This window comes from Salvia splendens, chromosome 15 (assembly GCF_004379255.2).
Source record: "Salvia splendens isolate huo1 chromosome 15, SspV2, whole genome shotgun sequence".
Classification (NCBI taxonomy): domain Eukaryota; kingdom Viridiplantae; phylum Streptophyta; class Magnoliopsida; order Lamiales; family Lamiaceae; genus Salvia; species Salvia splendens.
In genome coordinates this window covers 2,207,974-2,226,628 of record NC_056046.1, presented here as the reverse complement: position 1 = coordinate 2,226,628, position 18,655 = coordinate 2,207,974, and the positions used below count along the sequence as shown (strand labels likewise).

At 32.9% G+C, this 18,655-nt stretch overlaps 2 protein-coding genes, 1 non-coding gene and 1 pseudogene across 4 annotated transcripts; 1 reads left to right on the top strand and 3 right to left on the bottom strand.

Annotated features, from left to right (window-relative positions):
- The first annotated feature begins 22 nt into the window (after positions 1-22).
- LOC121766574 lies at positions 23-3,412 on the top strand (annotated as a pseudogene).
- Positions 3,413-5,710: 2,298 nt separating this feature from the next.
- On the bottom strand, positions 5,711-5,815 carry LOC121769620. The gene has a single exon (XR_006043640.1). It is a non-coding gene; the product is annotated as a U6 spliceosomal RNA (small nuclear RNA).
- A 1,221-nt stretch (positions 5,816-7,036) lies between these two features.
- Positions 7,037-11,055, bottom strand: LOC121769311 (transcription factor bHLH68-like). Of its 2 annotated transcripts, none has more exons than XM_042166075.1 (9): positions 10,687-11,051; positions 10,320-10,611; positions 9,949-10,023; positions 9,722-9,787; positions 9,291-9,356; positions 8,814-8,873; positions 8,618-8,662; positions 8,296-8,343; positions 7,037-7,431 (listed from the first exon to the last, which is right to left on the bottom strand). In XM_042166075.1, exons 1-9 carry the CDS (start codon positions 10,848-10,850, stop codon positions 7,303-7,305), a joined length of 945 nt encoding a protein of 314 aa, XP_042022009.1. In that variant the 5' UTR covers positions 10,851-11,051; the 3' UTR covers positions 7,037-7,302. The 2 variants fall into 2 exon arrangements, with proteins under 2 accessions (XP_042022009.1, XP_042022010.1); XM_042166076.1 differs by having other exon boundaries at positions 7,395-7,431; positions 8,806-8,873; positions 10,687-11,055.
- Positions 11,056-16,856: 5,801 nt separating this feature from the next.
- LOC121768618 (glutathione S-transferase T3-like) lies at positions 16,857-17,583 on the bottom strand. Its single transcript, XM_042165147.1, has 2 exons — positions 17,042-17,583; positions 16,857-16,869 (listed from the first exon to the last, which is right to left on the bottom strand). Exons 1-2 carry the CDS (start codon positions 17,581-17,583, stop codon positions 16,857-16,859), a joined length of 555 nt encoding a protein of 184 aa, XP_042021081.1.
- Between the last annotated feature and the right edge of the window lie 1,072 nt (positions 17,584-18,655).

Below are 18,655 nucleotides of genomic sequence, written 5' to 3'. Positions count from 1 at the left end.
TTTTCTGTATCTCAAATTCTCTATCTACCTATGCTTCCCATCTTTCTCCCCACCATTTTTGGGGAGTTACTCGCTTGGTTTTTCATGATATCTTCTGCCTTAATCTCTTTAGACTTATTGGAATTTCTATTGATGATTTTGCTAAGACAGTATCGGTTGGAGATGGCCTAAAAGGAAATTGGAATTTTTTATGTTATGGAATAAGATTTTCTGTTGTGAAAGAACGACAAATTGGAGAATGTTTTGTAGGCGTATAGGTAATTTTGGTTGGCTGGTTTAGCTTGGTATGGAATCTGAAATTCAATCGAAAAGAACTTTTTTTTTCATATTCATGTTTCAGTTTTGAAGCATTCGACCTAGAATGGCCTCCATTTGAATTGAATACTCACTTGTATTTTTTCTCATTATTTAATGAACTGGAAATTCAACTCTTTGCCAGTAGAAATTTAGAAATTTCATACGTTAGCCTTTGATATCTGGTCTGAAGATTGATGCCTAGCCTTTGCCAGTATCTTGAATAGCGAAAGAGTCGTAGAAAAAGTTTATACGAACTAGGGAAATGGAGAAATCTTGTATTTTCTGACTGGGTGTTAGTTTGGGGGTTTAGGGTTAGGGGAGGGGATAGGAGGATCATATCAATATTCACTATTAGGCTTGGAGCTGTAGTAGAAGGTCGAGAAAGATGGCTTTTCTGTCCTCACCTCAGCTTGATTGTGTGTACATCACAATAGCTCTGATTTCGTTATGGTTGCATCTGTACTTTAGAATACATTGTTTTGAATGGTGGCTTTAGGCATAGCTGAAACACTTGTGTTCTTTGTTTATTCATATCACAGAGCAGTTCTATTGGTATGGAATCTGAAATTCAATCGAAAAGAACTTTTTTTTTCATATTCATGTTTCAGTTTTGAAGCATTCGACCTAGAATGGCCTCCATTTGAATTGAATACTCACTTGTATTTTTTCTCATTATTTAATGAACTGGAAATTCAACTCTTTGCCAGTAGAAATTTAGAAATTTCATACGTTAGCCTTTGATATCTGGTCTGAAGATTGATGCCTAGCCTTTGCCAGTATCTTGAATAGCGAAAGAGTCGTAGAAAAAGTTTATACGAACTAGGGAAATGGAGAAATCTTGTATTTTCTGACTGGGTGTTAGTTTGGGGGTTTAGGGTTAGGGGAGGGGATAGGAGGATCATATCAATATTCACTATTAGGCTTGGAGCTGTAGTAGAAGGTCGAGAAAGATGGCTTTTCTGTCCTCACCTCAGCTTGATTGTGTGTACATCACAATAGCTCTGATTTCGTTATGGTTGCATCTGTACTTTAGAATACATTGTTTTGAATGGTGGCTTTAGGCATAGCTGAAACACTTGTGTTCTTTGTTTATTCATATCACAGAGCAGTTCTATTGGTATGGAATCTGAAATTCAATCGAAAAGAACTTTTTTTTTCATATTCATGTTTCAGTTTTGAAGCATTCGACCTAGAATGGCCTCCATTTGAATTGAATACTCACTTGTATTTTTTCTCATTATTTAATGAACTGGAAATTCAACTCTTTGCCAGTAGAAATTTAGAAATTTCATACGTTAGCCTTTGATATCTGGTCTGAAGATTGATGCCTAGCCTTTGCCAGTATCTTGAATAGCGAAAGAGTCGTAGAAAAAGTTTATACGAACTAGGGAAATGGAGAAATCTTGTATTTTCTGACTGGGTGTTAGTTTGGGGGTTTAGGGTTAGGGGAGGGGATAGGAGGATCATATCAATATTCACTATTAGGCTTGGAGCTGTAGTAGAAGGTCGAGAAAGATGGCTTTTCTGTCCTCACCTCAGCTTGATTGTGTGTACATCACAATAGCTCTGATTTCGTTATGGTTGCATCTGTACTTTAGAATACATTGTTTTGAATGGTGGCTTTAGGCATAGCTGAAACACTTGTGTTCTTTGTTTATTCATATCACAGAGCAGTTCTATTGAGGTGAAAAGTTCATGGAGAATGGGGATGATGTGAGACAGGATTGAGTGGTTGAAGCACGGGCCAGAAATATAAACCACAACGTGCGGTGCACTGAATGTGGTAGTCAATCTATTGAAGACTTGCAAGCTGACATCGCCATTCTCCTCCACAAGGTGCCTGTTATTTGATTTTTTCTGTGCATACCATGCTTTTGCTTCTTGTTCTCTAAGATGTTATTGTGAGATGGGAAAATTTTTACTACGTTTTATCTGGAGCTTCATCTCTGTTAAAGGCTGTTGGTCTAAATTTCGCTGGATGACTAAAATTTAAAGTTGGTCGATTTATATGTATATAGGGATCATATGAGGGGTATATTATTATTTTAGATCTAAACAAATTTGATGAATTACCCCTAAAAGAGAAGTTTTCATCATCTGTAGATCACTCGGATAAACACAGTAATTCGATATATGACTTGAATTTGGTGGAACTGACAAATTTGGAACACATTTAATTGACAAGGTTCAACCTTTAGGCTTTTGTAATGTGTATACATTTGTTTGTGGACATTGATCTTGATATCTCTTGCATCTCTGTTTGTGTAAGTTAATACGAGATGAGATTCGGTCTGGTAAAAATGACAAAGAGATCTACAAGAAGCTGGAGGAAGATTTTGGAGAGACAGTGCTTTATACACCAAAATTTGATATACAAACAGCGGCTATATGGCTGGCACCGGTTAGTAGCATGACGCACACTTAACTTGCTCTGTAATTTACGTTCGTCTCCCCAGTTACCTCCCTAATGTTGTCGATTATGCAAAATCTGAAAACAGCTTACACTTACTGGTGGCGCGGTGTTGATATGGGCATTCAAGAGATACAGGCGAAAGAATAATGTGCATATCATGGCTCTAGACCTCGTCCGAGGAGTCCCATTGACTCCAAAGGAGAAGGCGTCGATGCTTGAGCTTCTGACGCCACCTTCTACTCGTTGGTGGGGAAAATGGCTTCCTCGATGAATCGAGAGTGTCGAACTTTTCATTCTGTTGCAAACTTGATTTTAGAAAAGTGTAGCAACTGAAATAAATACTCCTTCCGTCTCATAAGAATATGCACTTTTTAATTTTGATAAGTTTTTTCTCTCTAATAAGGTAGGACTCATTCTCCACTAACAATACTTTAATTACTTTTTTTCTCCTCTCTTTTACTTTACCAATTTTATATTAAAACTCGTGCCGAACCCGAAGTGCATATTCTTCGAGGACGGAGGGAGTATTTGTTACGGGGTGTTGAAACATTAAATCTGTAAGTTTTTATTATTCAGAAGAGTTAAATAGGCTTCATATAAATGTATTTTGTTTGGGCTATAATTGGCTAGAATGGGCATGTTCGAATATCTAAACTAGCTTAATACCCATTATATTAGACGAAACACATTTTTCATTTGTAATTATTGTTAGTCTATAAAAATTTATAGTATCAGTCTATATTAATAATAGTGAAAGATATTGAAGTTTCGTTGTAGTTTTATCAGTTTTATCTCAATCTTTAAAATTTATCTTTAATCTTTGAAAATTATTTCATTCAATTTATATTCTAATTTTTTCAATTTGTCAATTTTATCCTGATTTTTTTAAAAAAATTTGTAGTATTAATTTATTATCAGAATATCACTCCAATGGTAGAATCTTGACATGGGTGTCTTATTTCACAAATTTATTGAAAAGTCATGGAGGAGCTTCCCATTTACTTTCATCAATGAAAATTATGTATATCTTCAGTTTTTCATCAATAATCAATTATAAAAGTCCAATAGTGATGCAGTGTATTTGGACCCCTAAATTATAACAAAAGATTAATGGGAAATAGGCTCTTGGAAGCAAAGTTGATTAATGGAATCCAATTATCCAATGGCTGGGGTGTAATTGCTGCTCAACCCCAAAGAGAAATTAAGTAAAGTGACAAATTATTACCCTTTATCCAACTCAATCAACCATTGATGTCACTCTCTCTTTTTTCAAAAACAACAAAAATTGAAAATATAAAAATGAGGAAAGATTAAAGCCCTTTTGAAAAGCAAAAACAGACAGCCCATCTTGTATGTTAGTTTAGTACTTGATGAATTGATGATTGTGTTGACCTTTGTCTTAGCCACATATCCCCCACCCCAACTAACTAAACCTAGTTAAAATACTGTATATACATATGTACACTTTAAAATAAAATAAATTGAAAGAATACCCTTTTGCAAGTGGAAAACAAGTGGATTGTCCAAAGGGAAATTCTAAAGTTATTTTTAATGATATTGTGGAGGTGATGGATTTATGACGTCATGCTTCCGACAGAAAAAAGGTTTAAAATTTTTGGCAGGTTCTTGTTAGTGGATGAGACTATAACATACTACTAATATTTGTACAAAAGAATTTTGGCACTTTTGATCATTTTCGCTCCCTAAATTAATTAAAATGTGGCATTTTATTTGATTAAAAAATCGGATTAAAATTAGTCAATTGTTGTTATTATTGTAAATTCACATTACTGCAATTTTCAGTTTAAGTTAAATAGGACATGGAATCGTGTCTCAAAAGTTGAGCTTTGGGTTAATATCAAACCAAACGTGTACACATTATATTTCAAATATATTGTAGTCGTGAAGTTAGTGAATCAAAAGTAAACAACAAAATTCATAATAAGAAGATAAAAAAATTCTTCCATTTAAATACATATACTATTTCAAATTAATCCAATGATTGAGACTCATAGTTCTAATATTATCTTGTTATTAATTTACTAGTAGCAATTTTCAACGGAATACGTTAATATTCATTTTGTGCATACATCGAATATCATGTCACGCAAACAAGATACTTATAGTAGTACTAAATTTCTATTCCAAATTCATATTCATCGAATATTTCAATGGTGGTATTGCTCCCACGTGTATTACAAAAAAATCCTAAATTTTGGTTACACTACAATATTTTTTTTTGGTATGCAGAGATTGGTGGAGCCTAAAGCAGACAAATTAGAAGCAAGTACTCCATGTAAGAGTTCTATACTTCATCCTTGTAGATATGAGTTAGGAACAAAGGTATAACTTCACAATGTCATTGCTGTCACTCCATTAATTTTATGTGTGTCGCTCCGCAATTGGTGTGATGGTTTTCGCCCGTCTCGTTGGTGTTTGTACCAACGGGAGACTCGTTGTGAAGAAGAAATTAGGCCGGACGGGCTGCTCGCATACGAGGGAAAAGTTGTGAGACGTTTTTACTGATTTCTGTATAGGTAAATTATCATACAAATCACGAAAAATTGTCAAATTTCGATCCATTCAAAATTTTTAAAAACTTAATTATAAATCACAAAGTTTGTAAATTTCAGAACTATCTCATCGGTCTTATTTTCAAAGAAATACGCAATGATATTAACATCCTCAATTTGATCATCTTTCACGATTTATTTGAAAATTTATCTTTTTTATAAATATGCTCAATTTATACACTATCTTGTTAGTATGAGAGTTGTTAGTCTTCCATTTTACACTATTTCATTTCAATATAGTATGTCATATTGTTAATAGCGAAATTTAAGAAGAATGCTAATAACATAAAACATTAATTTTCGATTTTATAATTTTATTAGTTAAAGAAAAATATTAATTTTAAATCTGAAGTATATGATGGTGGTGGAGGAAAGGTGCTTACATCTGCATATTTTTAATTTAAATAAATATCCGTTGGTATTTTAATCTTAGTTGGACCATTTCTCGATTTATGCTTGTCATCCTTGCGCAGGGGCCATGTTAATCTTCTCTGTATCGTCCAATTTATTTTATGAACACTACATATAGAGAAAAATATTAGTTAGAAACGTGTAAATGTAATGTATTCACTCTCTTATCTCTTCTCTCTGAGACGAGACGGTTAAGAGACGCGTTGCAGCGTCCCGTCTCGTCCCTGTCTCGTCGAGATGCTCGTCCCTTTGAGACGCCTGGCGCGCCAGCTTGCCACGCGCCAGCGCCACGTGGCGCGCGCTGGCGCTAGGCGTGACACCCTCTCACCGGCCCGCGAGTGGGCGTCGTCACGTTGACGCAATAAATCATTTTTTAAAAAAAATTGATTTAAAAAAAATTAAAAAATTAAAATATAACCGTTCAACGGTTATTTTTTTTCTTTTTTTATTCTATAGATACTCCTCTTTCATTATCATTACACACACAAACACACATTTATTCTTCTCAAATCATCTCTCTTTCCTCTCCAATTTTCATCTCAAATCATCTCTTTTATTCTTCTCCCAAATTTAAATTGTTGTGGGCAAACGTTGGCAACCAGTAGAGTGCGCGGAAGAAATTAAATTATGTATTTTTAATTTTTAGGATTTTAATTATGTATTTTTTTATTTTTTTTAGAATTTTAAGTTGTAATTTTATTTTATTTTATTTTATTTAATGAAGTGTGTTTTTATTAATTGAATTTGTTGGAAATAAAATAAAAAATGAAATTGAATGAATAGTTAAGGGATGAGATGATTAAGAGATGGGGGTTGCATGTGTCGTCTCTTAGTTAAGAGATGGAGTGAAAAGTACAGTGGGGCCCATGAATAGTTAAGAGATGAGACGGTTAAGAGTCAGCGTTGCGAATGGCCTTATATTCTGAAATTGAACGCGTAAATCAATTATTGCAATTATTTTTGCCACTACTTATTATTTAGAACTATACAAACATTATAGTTGTGTTATCAATAGTAGATTAGCAGATCAGACAAATGTTGATGTGCAACAATCATTATCTCAAGATTTGAGATATGAAATCCTTTTATTCTATTACCATTAAATAATCAGATAATTACTAGTTTAGCTATGATTTGATTATACTAGCTATTTGCTAGATATGCATGCGGCAATTCAAATATATTTTCAAAAACACATTCTGAAGTAATGTTTTTTCATGAAACATAATTTTGAAATGATTAACACTGTTTTAAAAAATATTGAAATTATTACTTTTTTGTGCACGATAAATGAAACAATATATAAACTAGTGCACAAGACAAATGAAAAGATAGAAAAATATATTCTTGAAATCACGAAATATATTAAAATGCTAACATCATAAATAAGCAACATGCATGCATGCATACAATAGCATATTATTTAGGTTAATTACAGAGAGGATTTCGAAAACATATTTAATCCATTTTTTGTTAATTTTCCCCTATTGATGAGTTTACATGCACATAATATAAACATATAGCATCATAAGCAGTCAGCCTTAGTTTTTGGAGAATGACTGCTTCTGATGTTACAGCTGGCAGACGGCGGCAGAGTTCACTGAAAAATCAAAAGCCTCCCCCGAACGCAGCTGGAGCCCAGTAATCGGCACCGTTCTCATTTCCCACGTGTTGAGTGCATGAAATCGGAACTAAGCAAAGCCCTCTACTCCTCAAATCAGATCGACCTTGTGAATCCTGAACATTAATTTTGTTTATTTTTAGATAAGATAAATAATTAGTATAATGTGATTGTTTTCTAGCACATGTACTTTCAAAATTGAGAAATAAATTAAATACGTAGTCTAACTCACAATTGCAAGAGTATAAACTTATGAGTATAAAATTTATCAAGTATGTTACCAAGTTCATATGGAGTATATATATTATAATTGATCAAGTATCCTGTTCACTAGTGTTTATTTTAATTGTTTTGACACTAGTTTATTTATTTTATTTTTTGAAACTTTATAGTACTATATCAATTAAAAGAATTACTAATTCAAATCATATCGCATTAGTCTTTTATATATAGTATATAAAACCCATGAGATGTATAGCAAAAATGTGCATGCATATGGTAATTTTGTTAGTCATATGATCACAAATGCATGCGTGTGAGTTATTCATTCAATTAATTGATAATTTGTTACAGATTTCCAAAAATGGTAATGAACTCTCCATGAATTTCCTACAAACTGAAACTTTTAAGGAAAGACTCCATAAATTTACACAATCTTTAATAATAAAAATCTTTCTTATTGAAAATTATCCATAATTTTCTATTACTTCCAAAAGATTAATCATTCCGCAAATTGCTAGTTTCAAAACTGCCTCTTATGATCTGATTGAAAATTTAGTTTCTTTAGCTACTGTATCTGAAAATAAAGTAACACCACACTACCAATAATTAATATCTCCCATTTTAAACCAAAAGAATATCACTAAAAATGAATTGTATTCTTTCAGTCAGTTTAGTAGTATTATCATTAGTACTTACTATTTTATTATTATTTTTCCCCTAAAATAATGAAAAATAAATAAATACTGTGACAAGTTTACCTGATCAGAAGCTCCTCTTCCTTCCATAGAAATACTATCATTCAAGAACTGTTACAAAACATTAAACAAATAAATAATGTGAACCACGAAATAAAAAATAAAAGAAATGCGAAATGCCCATCTTTGTAACTTTCATCATCTCACTTTCTTGGTATCGAAATTTACAAAGAAATTCAAAACAAGTAAAATTAATTAGTACTTTGAGATAAAGCAGAGAAAATGCATGTTTTCTTTACACGAAGCACTTTGCTTAATAAATTCACTTTACCAATTAAAGCCTCTTTTTAGGAGGTGATAGATCCAATAAAGGTGGCATAAATACCTGAGAAGGCTCTTCGGGAAACAAAGAATTCCTTTCTTGAACCAGCTGCCAAAATAAAATTCATTATTTTTTCTTGATCAAAATGTTTTTTTAATAAAAAATTGATGTCACATTTCCCAATAGTGTGCAAAAAATCTTGGTCGTGCATGGGAAAATGTGTAAGAAAATGCACATGTGTATATGGGTACTTATTTACAGAATGTTGGTGGTGTACTGTGTTTCCTGCTGCATTGCGCATGTATGGGGAGCTTAGTGCCTGCACATGAAAATTACTAGTCATTACTATTTCTTTGGCTTATATAGATATGATTAAAATTGGATATTTTGGTTAGATTGGAAAGAATTCTAGTTATATTTTGAAGTATGTTTATTAGGGTTTTTTTCTCCTGTTATAAATAGATAATTCATTGAAATGTCTTCATCAGAAATTCTCTACTAGAGAGATCTTCAATCAGGGACCGACGCAAAAAAAAAAATACATTGATAGCAAGTAGCAACTACTATTAATAGTGATTTTTGACCTAGTTGTAGTGTCATTGAGCTTAATTTCCTAGCAATTAGAGAAAAATGGATTTTCTGCTTTTCTTGAATATGGGATATGAAATAATGGAGTAAAATGTTTTTGAAAATATACAGAATTGGTTTTGCAAGAGGAAAGGGAAGAGTAGATTACCTCAATTTGACCCTGAAGGAATCTAATGTAACCAATGGCTTCTGACAAGACTGAAGCAGTGTCAGTCTGCAAAAGAGAAACATACCACAACACTTTGAAACTTTTCTTTAATCTCAAAAAAAAACACAAGCTCAGTTCATATCATAAAGCAAACAAGAGGAGCCTCTCTCTCTCTCTCCCCCCCCCCCCTTTTCTCTATACATGATGTTTTACTGATTAATCATGATATAAAATAGTTTTACTTTAATGACTTTTATGTTAATCAGCTTATAAATGTACATAGTTAAAGATTCTCAATTCTTGAAATCATGTGGAAAAAGGATGTTGCGTAAATTAATTAAACGGAAATTATATGTTAAATATAGCAGTGAATACAACAATTGAACTGATTATGTATGTAAAAATGGTAAGATTTAGAGAAATAAATTTACCTTCCCAAATGGAGAAACAAGTTGGTGAAGAGCTGTTATTCTATCCCCTAACTTCTCCTTTCTCACCTGCATCAATGCCATTATTATTATAATAAAATAAACAAATTGATGCTCATGCAGTTAAGCCCATAAATTTATGTCTAAGATTCTCAAGAACTGCAAAAAAATAAAATAAATATTATAGATAGAAAGAAGGCATCAAAAAGAGAAAAAGAGAGATTCCTCACCTTCAAAGCTGGTTGGGCTGAAGACTGTTGAACCCTAGCCTTCTTAGATACCCCACCTGTACTCGTGCTATTGCACTTTTTCACAAAGAAAAATTCACACAAAATTTCTTAAATTGATTATAAATTCAACAATCAGTTAAATGGAAAGATTACTACTAATCCAGTTAATTTGAACACATCAAATCACCTTTTTTTTCAAAAAAAATTCCTAATTCCATAGAGTAATAATGAGACTTTATTAAACATCAATTATCATCCTAAGAAATGATTCTCATTTTTCACCTTTCTCTCCCATCTCCCTCCCTGTACTCTTTTCTCCAATAAATTTTTACATTTTTTAAAAAGGGTTAATTAAATTAGTCTCTTCTCACCTCAGATGAATGCTCCTGGTTGTGCTGCTGCTGCTGCTGCTTCTTCCTCTCCGCGGAGGCGGAGAAGCTCAAGGTGGTTACACAGGAGGTTGGTGAGGAAACTGGGTGCTGACGTGGCCAACCACTATTGGCTTGAAACTGATCTTGATCATATATCTGTGGCTTCACATCATTTCTTGAAAAAGAAGGGTTCATATTCAAGACTTGATCTTCCCAATTCTCAATCTTCTTCTGCTGCTGAAACAGACTCGCTCCGAACCTCTCCTCTTCGCCCGCCCCCAATCCTCCGCCACTTCATATACACATGACCAGCAAAATTAGGGCTAAAAAATTTACACAAAGAGAGAGGGAAAAAAAAGGTTATTACAGAAGCAGCTGGCTCCATGACCTAACCGGGAAGTCCGGGGTCGGGTGGTGAAGATCGGGAGGAGAAGGATTATTGGGGGAATTGGAAGCGCCATAGATGAGTTGAGAAGAAAGCTGTGGATGCATGCCATTCATGCTCCACCAATTATGGTTTCCAGCCATCATTTGTTAACTCTCCAAAATCCAAAATCAAAACTTTAACAACCTCTTCCCCTCTCTCTCTCTCTAAATTGGATATAAATATATCAAAACTTTGTCCTATTTCCTAATTTTGTGCACCTTTCAAAACTGAGTTTGGTTTCCCAGAAGTGGAAGTAGAAGAAAACCACCATTTCACTATCAAGAAATAGAGTATTTTATACTTGTGGGGTTAATTAATTAACCCCACCTCTTTGTATGTCCTTTTTTTCATTGAAATTAATGACCATTTTATTATTCTTGCTTTAGCTTTATTTTAAAAAATATATAATCCGACAAAAGAAAGGTGATGCTGAGTGTTTTCAGGCCAGAAAACAAATTGGTTGTGACTTCCTTAGATCGGGGCAGTCTATAACTCTCACTAGCTAATTATTGTTATTATCTATTTTCACCTATTTTTTCATAACAATATTAGTAAAAATACATTGTATTTGTAAGTTGAAATTGAGTAATTAATGTTGTTTAGGGAATGAATTTAAAAGCTAGGTTGTTCTAGGGAGGGTGGGATTACTTAGCTAGGGTTATTAGGTTGGATATCTATAATTGTCTGTTTCTTTCTTTATAATGATAAGCAGCTTGGCTCATTTGATAGCGATACTTAATTACCATTGCTTTATGTTGTTATAAATGACAAAATATTCTATAATTGAATAAAAGATTATGAATTTCGGGCACTTAATTTATTTTTTATACGAAACTACGTTTTTGGTAATATCGCTAACTAGGGGAAATAAGGAATTAATGAAATTATATCTACTTTTTTATTTTAAGAAAGAATGGTATAATATACTTTTTTATTTTACTTTTATGATAATATACTTTTGTCATAATAAATTTGGAGTGAAACCACATGTTTTGTTAGCACTATAAATATAAGCTTAATTAGACTTTTTACCCTATAAGCGTGTATGTGCGGCGTAAGAAACGGGAGTTAACAATACCTTTTTACTTAATTATTAAGACTACTTAAGAAGTTAAGAAAAACAAATCATAATTATTTTGAATTTTCATAATGGATTAAGATTAGCTTTGGAGCAAATTGAAGAAAAGCTTGGCTTTATATTTTTCTATGTTGGTGGCCGTCATTTTCTAGTTGAGCTTATATATTTAAATAAGTACAAAAAAAGTTGTTGGTAATCTACTGTGTTGCTTTTTATATGTAAGGCATATTTATTTGTGAAAGGATTGGAAGATTATTTTATAAATTTTTAATTAGGGCCATCTACACTTGTCTACTTGATATGAGTTGTTTGGTATAGAATTATAATAAAATTTGCACTAGCAATCTCTATTTGAATATAAGAGTATCATGTATTTTTTATCTCGTGAGTGTATAGATATAGTGTGTCACTATATATATTTATGGATATTAATGATATAATTAAAATACAAAATATATATTTTGCTTGACAAGATAAATTTCGATATGTTTAATTGAGAAGATATCAATATTTTATTTATTTGGTTGTATTATTTGATGCATAAATGTTTTCAAGTTATAAATAATTAGTAAATTAGAAGGATTCGAATGAAATTCATCAAATGTAAAAATTTTAATTGTAATATCAACATGTGTAGCTCAATTATATACCACAACTATAGATTAAATTAGGTCTACCGTGCGCACCAAAGTAGAAAGGATTATAATAATAAGACCAATAATCATATCCAAAAAGAAAAAAATATAATAAAAATGAATTGACCCAACACCCAAACTTTATACCTAAATGACCGCTCCAGGAAGTATTTCTCGAGGTTTTCACTATCAACATAAAATACCTATTTATTTGGTACATAATTGTTGCTAGATCGACTTTTGGTTAATACTTTTACTAGCTAAACTTTTTAGTGAGATTAGACAAGAACTTTAGTTTTTTTTCAAAAATAATTGTCCTAATCAAAAATTAAATTAATTGGAGCGTGGGCCTCTTTCATTGGATCCCTATCTTTGAAAAATAAATACTCCTATTATAAATGTTTACTCATAAAATTTGGGGTCAAGGAAGTTCGGAAGGGAACCTTTTCTTCTCGCTTTACAACAAAAAAATGTATAACAAACTCGAATCATTATGAAGGGACATAAATTCTTTAACGGTGCTTGAAATTCGTTAATTTTTTGAATTGGGATTAACCTTATAAGTTATAACGTTATGTTGCACTTTTTGCTCAATTATTATCCTATTAGCAAACTCTAATCATTATGAAGAGACATACAATTTTTTGATGAAATAAAATGGTTCAAACCCACACGAGCAAAGTTTAAACAAAATACTATCAACTATTCTAAAAATAAAAATTCAACCAAAACAAAACAAAGCCAAACACATAAACAACAAAACAAACAAACAAAGTAGCAAAACACATGACAGTGAACAACAAAGAACATGTACTCGTCGTATAGTCTAGCAACAATAGAAGTCAATCCAGTTTGTCACGTCTTTTCTTAAGCCCATCTACTTTTTAATTGGTTCATCATTTCTAAAATAAGATGGTTTCTGCAATATAAATTAAAGAATTATCGGTATGTAGCCTATTGCTAGATCGACTTTATTGATGTTGTTTATACCTTACCTAGAATTCATTAAAAGAATATAGCTATCTACTCAATATACATAGGTGCTATTAAATTTAGTTGGTTTAGGCAAACCACATACCTCGATTCCTAATTGGTAAGGGACAAATGGTAATTATTAATGTGTCACGAGTTTAATACTAGTCCATTCAAGAAAAAAAAAAATTATATGTCATGTCATCTCAAACACTAGATGTAAACTTCATATTTTCAGAATTAAGTTTATACGTAGACATAATTGTGTTATAGTAATCTAGAATTACTTAGCCTCATGCTATATTATGCACACTCTATGAAACCTTCTCATCTTGATGTAAGTTCAAAATTGATGAGATCTTACACAAAACCTTTTTTTAAATCAAATACATTCCAATGATCCATATACTTTAAATAATGAATTTCAGTTCATATATCTTTTCCTTAATGAGGAATAGTAATAATTCTATGTGCTGTTAATAATGGGCCGATTCAAACCATATAAGCATATAAATGGGCTGCGGTGTCATTGGGAAGGCCCAAATTAAGCCTCATAAAACATATTGCTATCCAAAATTATTCTCTCTCCCTCCTCATTTTCTTACAAAGGTGAAGACTGAAGCATGTGATTCTATAAAAATTATAATAAAATTAATAAATTATAATTTGATATAATTCTTAAAAAGCAATCGTCGACAGCAGGATTCGAACCTGCGCAGGCAAAGCCCAACAGATTTCGGGTCTAACCACTCGGACATGTGGACCTTATGTTGAAATTGTAAACTAAATATCTAATATCACATCTCTATATATTTGATTATTAAAGGAAAATCAAGTTGTTTAACATATTTGATCATTTGTTTAACCATGCCTTATTAATTTTCTTAACCTATATATGTTTCAAATATTGTTTCAATCTCTCTCACTATTCTAAGAGCATATTGTTTCTTAACTCATGAGAGTCGTCACAAATCACATGGTACGGTAATTCCATTCCAACTTTTGTTTCGTCCTTCATCTATTGGCAACAACGTCTTACTTCTGCCTTTGAATATCGAGAATAATTTTTTTTACCACGTCTGACCCACGAATTATGTTTTCTAAATTTACCATTCAAGATTAACTAAATAGTTATCAACTTGTAAATATTCATATATTTTACATTTTAGTAATGATTTTCGTTTAAAGATATTTAAAATTTCCTATTTCTAGTTTATTAAAGGGGACGAGGAAACTGGAAAAGTCATATCCTGGCAAAACTCTTTATTTTCCTTATTTTCTTTGAAACTGAAGTATAATTATTTTTCTTGCATAATTTCATAATGAAATTTGAACTATTGCACCCTCAACCACTAAAATTAAAAAAAATACATATTAAAAAAATCGAATTCTTATAAAAAAGGTATCAACTTGCAACTACACTATCTCAATAAATTGTTGAAAATGTCAAATGTGAATTAGTTGACTCTTTAATATTAGAAAAAACGCCGATTATTCCATATTCCTCTTATTTAGTGCTCATTCCACTCCTACTTCAAAAGATATTATTTTCAAAATTATTCTCAATTTTCACATCATCACAATCTTGAATTTTTTTTCTATTAGATTTCTTCTAAATACTTGAACTGAGATTAATAGTATCATTTTGGAAACTTAATTCTATATCCAAGTTCGTTTATATATATAGATATTGTACTAAAAAAACTCTTCAGAATTTATACACAGCAATTTATAATATCCTTTCTTAATTCCTAATTCATTTCCTTAAACACGAGAGGAATTGTTAATTTTCAGGTACTTAGACGACTCATTTTATCAGACGGGTGAATAATTTACATTTTGCATTGATGCAATATTGGTTGAAATTATTTGGATCTACATATTTTTTTCTGAAAATATGACTGTTATTTTAATCATACTAGTATTTAGAACACTCAATTTCTTCACATCATCTTTACAGAAAATACACCTATATGAAATTCGTTTTACACAGAATCTTCAAAACGTCCAACTTCATCTATTATAACCATTATAATTAATTACTAGTACGAGTAATATTTAACCTCCCATTTGAGCAAGTTATTCCCTTTCTTTTGTTTATGGATAAATCCTCTCAAATAAATTAACTCTTATTTTTTCCAAAAATGTGAAGAAACGTGGTTGATGATAATTAAAGTACTAATGTTTTGTGAATTCATAAAATATCGACGCGTGCCTTAAACACGTATTAAAACACTTTCAATAAAAATCATAGTATTAAAAAGTGCACCTAATATTGTCTTGTCATTTGTCAATTCCACTCATTTTGTGGGTCACAAACGATAAGGTTAAAATCATTCATTTCCTTAAGTTTTTGCCCCCAACTATTCTTCTCCATCTTCTTTTGTCACACCTTATATAGTTAAGAGAAATATTTTTGGAATTGCTTTCTACTATATCTCTTGTACTTTTTTACGATGATGGTTACCGCATGGTTGGTAGTGAGGTACGTATTGGGTAACATTTACTCAGTGTAAAATAAATAGATAAACAAACAATTTAAATATAATGCATAATTGGAGTCTTAGAAATGGATCACTCACTCCTTTAAAAGACCTTATAAGGAGGGAGAATTATCCACTTTTATATAGAGGAGACAAGGAAAAATAGAATTTGTAAATTAGGAAAAGTGAAGTTGCATGCACATTGCCATGGATATTAATTATAGGTGGATAATCTGATTTAATAAAGGGTCGTCACCCAAAAAAAACGGAGTTAATTCATGAAAAAAACTTAATATCTATTCAAATATGACTAATTTCATTAACGTTATAAGTACTACCGAATCATCATTGATCATTACAGTTTTATCTTCAATTTTTGATTAAAAAAAGATTAATACTAATAGTATTATTTAATTACAAGGATCGTACCACAGGTTTAGGATGTCTAAAACATGGCCGAAAAGCTTCGTATGGTCAAACACTTTAATTATAACCGTGGACCGTAGTCAACTCAACAATACGACGCCGCTGAGCATCGTTGATGCAGACGTGTCATCCATCGTACCGGTTAGATCAAACTCGGGTGATCTGGGACCGTCGGATCGCATCCGCACGCTCGCTTGCTTTTGGGATTTACCCAATAATGACAGCAGATACCACGCATGGTAAAAATTGGAAAAGAAACAACACGGGGCTGTTAGAAAGGCCGTAAATTTGCTGTTAAAATTATGGTTTGCAGAGACAAAAAGTGGAAACTGCCTTCCTCTACTTAAATCTTTTGTCTGATCTATAATTATTAGGATTTAGAGCATCCTTAACCCTAGCTCAGATTCAGGCTTCAATTCCCCTCCACGTTATCATTCCTCTAAATTTGAGTCACATGCCACAACTGCTCTAACTCTGCAGGCCTCAACTCGGGCCACAACTAATAAATTACACTATTCACAACTTCAACCTATTTTTACTCGTAAATGCAATACGTTAAACAACTCAAACCGGGAAAATACATTGTTCAGTAGTTTCCGGGGACGGAAACTTTGGTTCTCTTCGGCGCCCCACTTGCCGTCGGTTCAGCCCCACCGGTGTACTTCGGGCTCTTCTCGACAATCTTCCAAACGTCGAAGTACTTGAAGTGCTTCTTCCCGTCAGCGAAGAACTTCGCCTTGGCCTTCTCCACGAGGTCCATCTCGCTATGCCCGCTCGGCCACATCCGGATTATGTTGGTCCACTTGCCATTCCACTTGTTCATCTCCTTCTGGACCCGACTCCAATACTTGCGCAGCTTCACGTAGCTACGCTCGAACGACCCTCTAGGACGACCAGCGTTGTACTTCTCCTCAATCCGCTGCCAGAACACCTTGTCGCTCTGCTGGTTGCCGATGATAGGATCCTCGGAGACGTCGACGAAATTCTTGGCTAGCCACAATGTCTCGTGCGGACTACACTTCTTCGGCCCATCATCATCCGCAACCTTGCCCTTGCCCCTCCCTTCAGCGGGCTCCATATCACTGATCTCGTACTCATCAGTGCTAACTGACGATGTTATGTCGATGTTGCTAGCCACCCCCGGACTAGGCGTCGTATGCGATGGGGGTGATGGCGGCAAGTACCAATTGTTGGCGTTGACGAACTCGTTCATCTGACGTTCATCGCTGTTAAACCACTTCATAGAAGCCGAAAATATGAGAATACAAGAGGATTGAAAAGGGTAAAGTGCGGAAGAATGGTAGCCAAATGTTCAGTATTTATAGACAAAAATTCGAAAAAAAAAATTACATTTTTGGGGACTTGCGGCCCGGCCCGAAGAGTATCTAACGCTGGGCCGGGACGCGTTCGTTGCAGCCCGGGAACACTTAACGCTGGCCAGGCCGGACCCCGGGACCTTGGCCGGAACTTTCTCCCCTCCAACGCCACGCACGGGCCGGGACTCGCTCATTGCGGCCCGGCCCCGCGCGTTAAGGATGCTCTTAGGAACAGTAAATTTATTTTGTTATGGTTAACTGCATTTATTTGATTGCTCGATATTAACCTGATATTGTCCAAGATTTTTCGATATTAAAAAAAATCCTAAAACTTACTCCTAAGCTAAGGCTATGTAACAATGTCCCAAAATTAAGCATTTTATTTTTTTCCCTTTTTTGGATGAGTAAATAAATTTTTTTTAAATGAATTGAGTATTTGATTCTATTTATATATACTGAACTTAAATCCAAAAACCACGATATGTGATAGAAGTTTGATATGAGTAAATGTAAGAGGATATGTGTGTGTTTGGTTAAAATTTTAGGAAATTTTGGAAATTTGGGATTCGGAAAATTCAAAATTGGCTTTCTAAATAATTATTTGGTGGATAAAGTTAGTTTTTTTTTTTGTTACGGAGATGGAAGTATTCCTTTTCTTTTTTAAATGTTGGGATAAATTATGATAGTTAGAATTCATATTTTTATTATAGAGAATATTGGATTGTGTTTAGTAAAGTGAAATATATAATCGTATCCAAGCTCGTGGATTCGGAGTAATACCATAAAGTGATAAAACAATACCTCCCAAAAAAATTACTCTATTAATTTTTAGTCAAATTTTGTTCCATTTTGCATCTTTGAATCAGCCGTAAAACCATGTATTTTAATCTCTCGAATTTTACTTGAAGTCTAATTTGAGTGAAATTATTTCTAATGTAACATTCGAAAAAAATCAACGAGGACAACGCACAAATTAGATCTTGTAAGAAAATTAAGAAA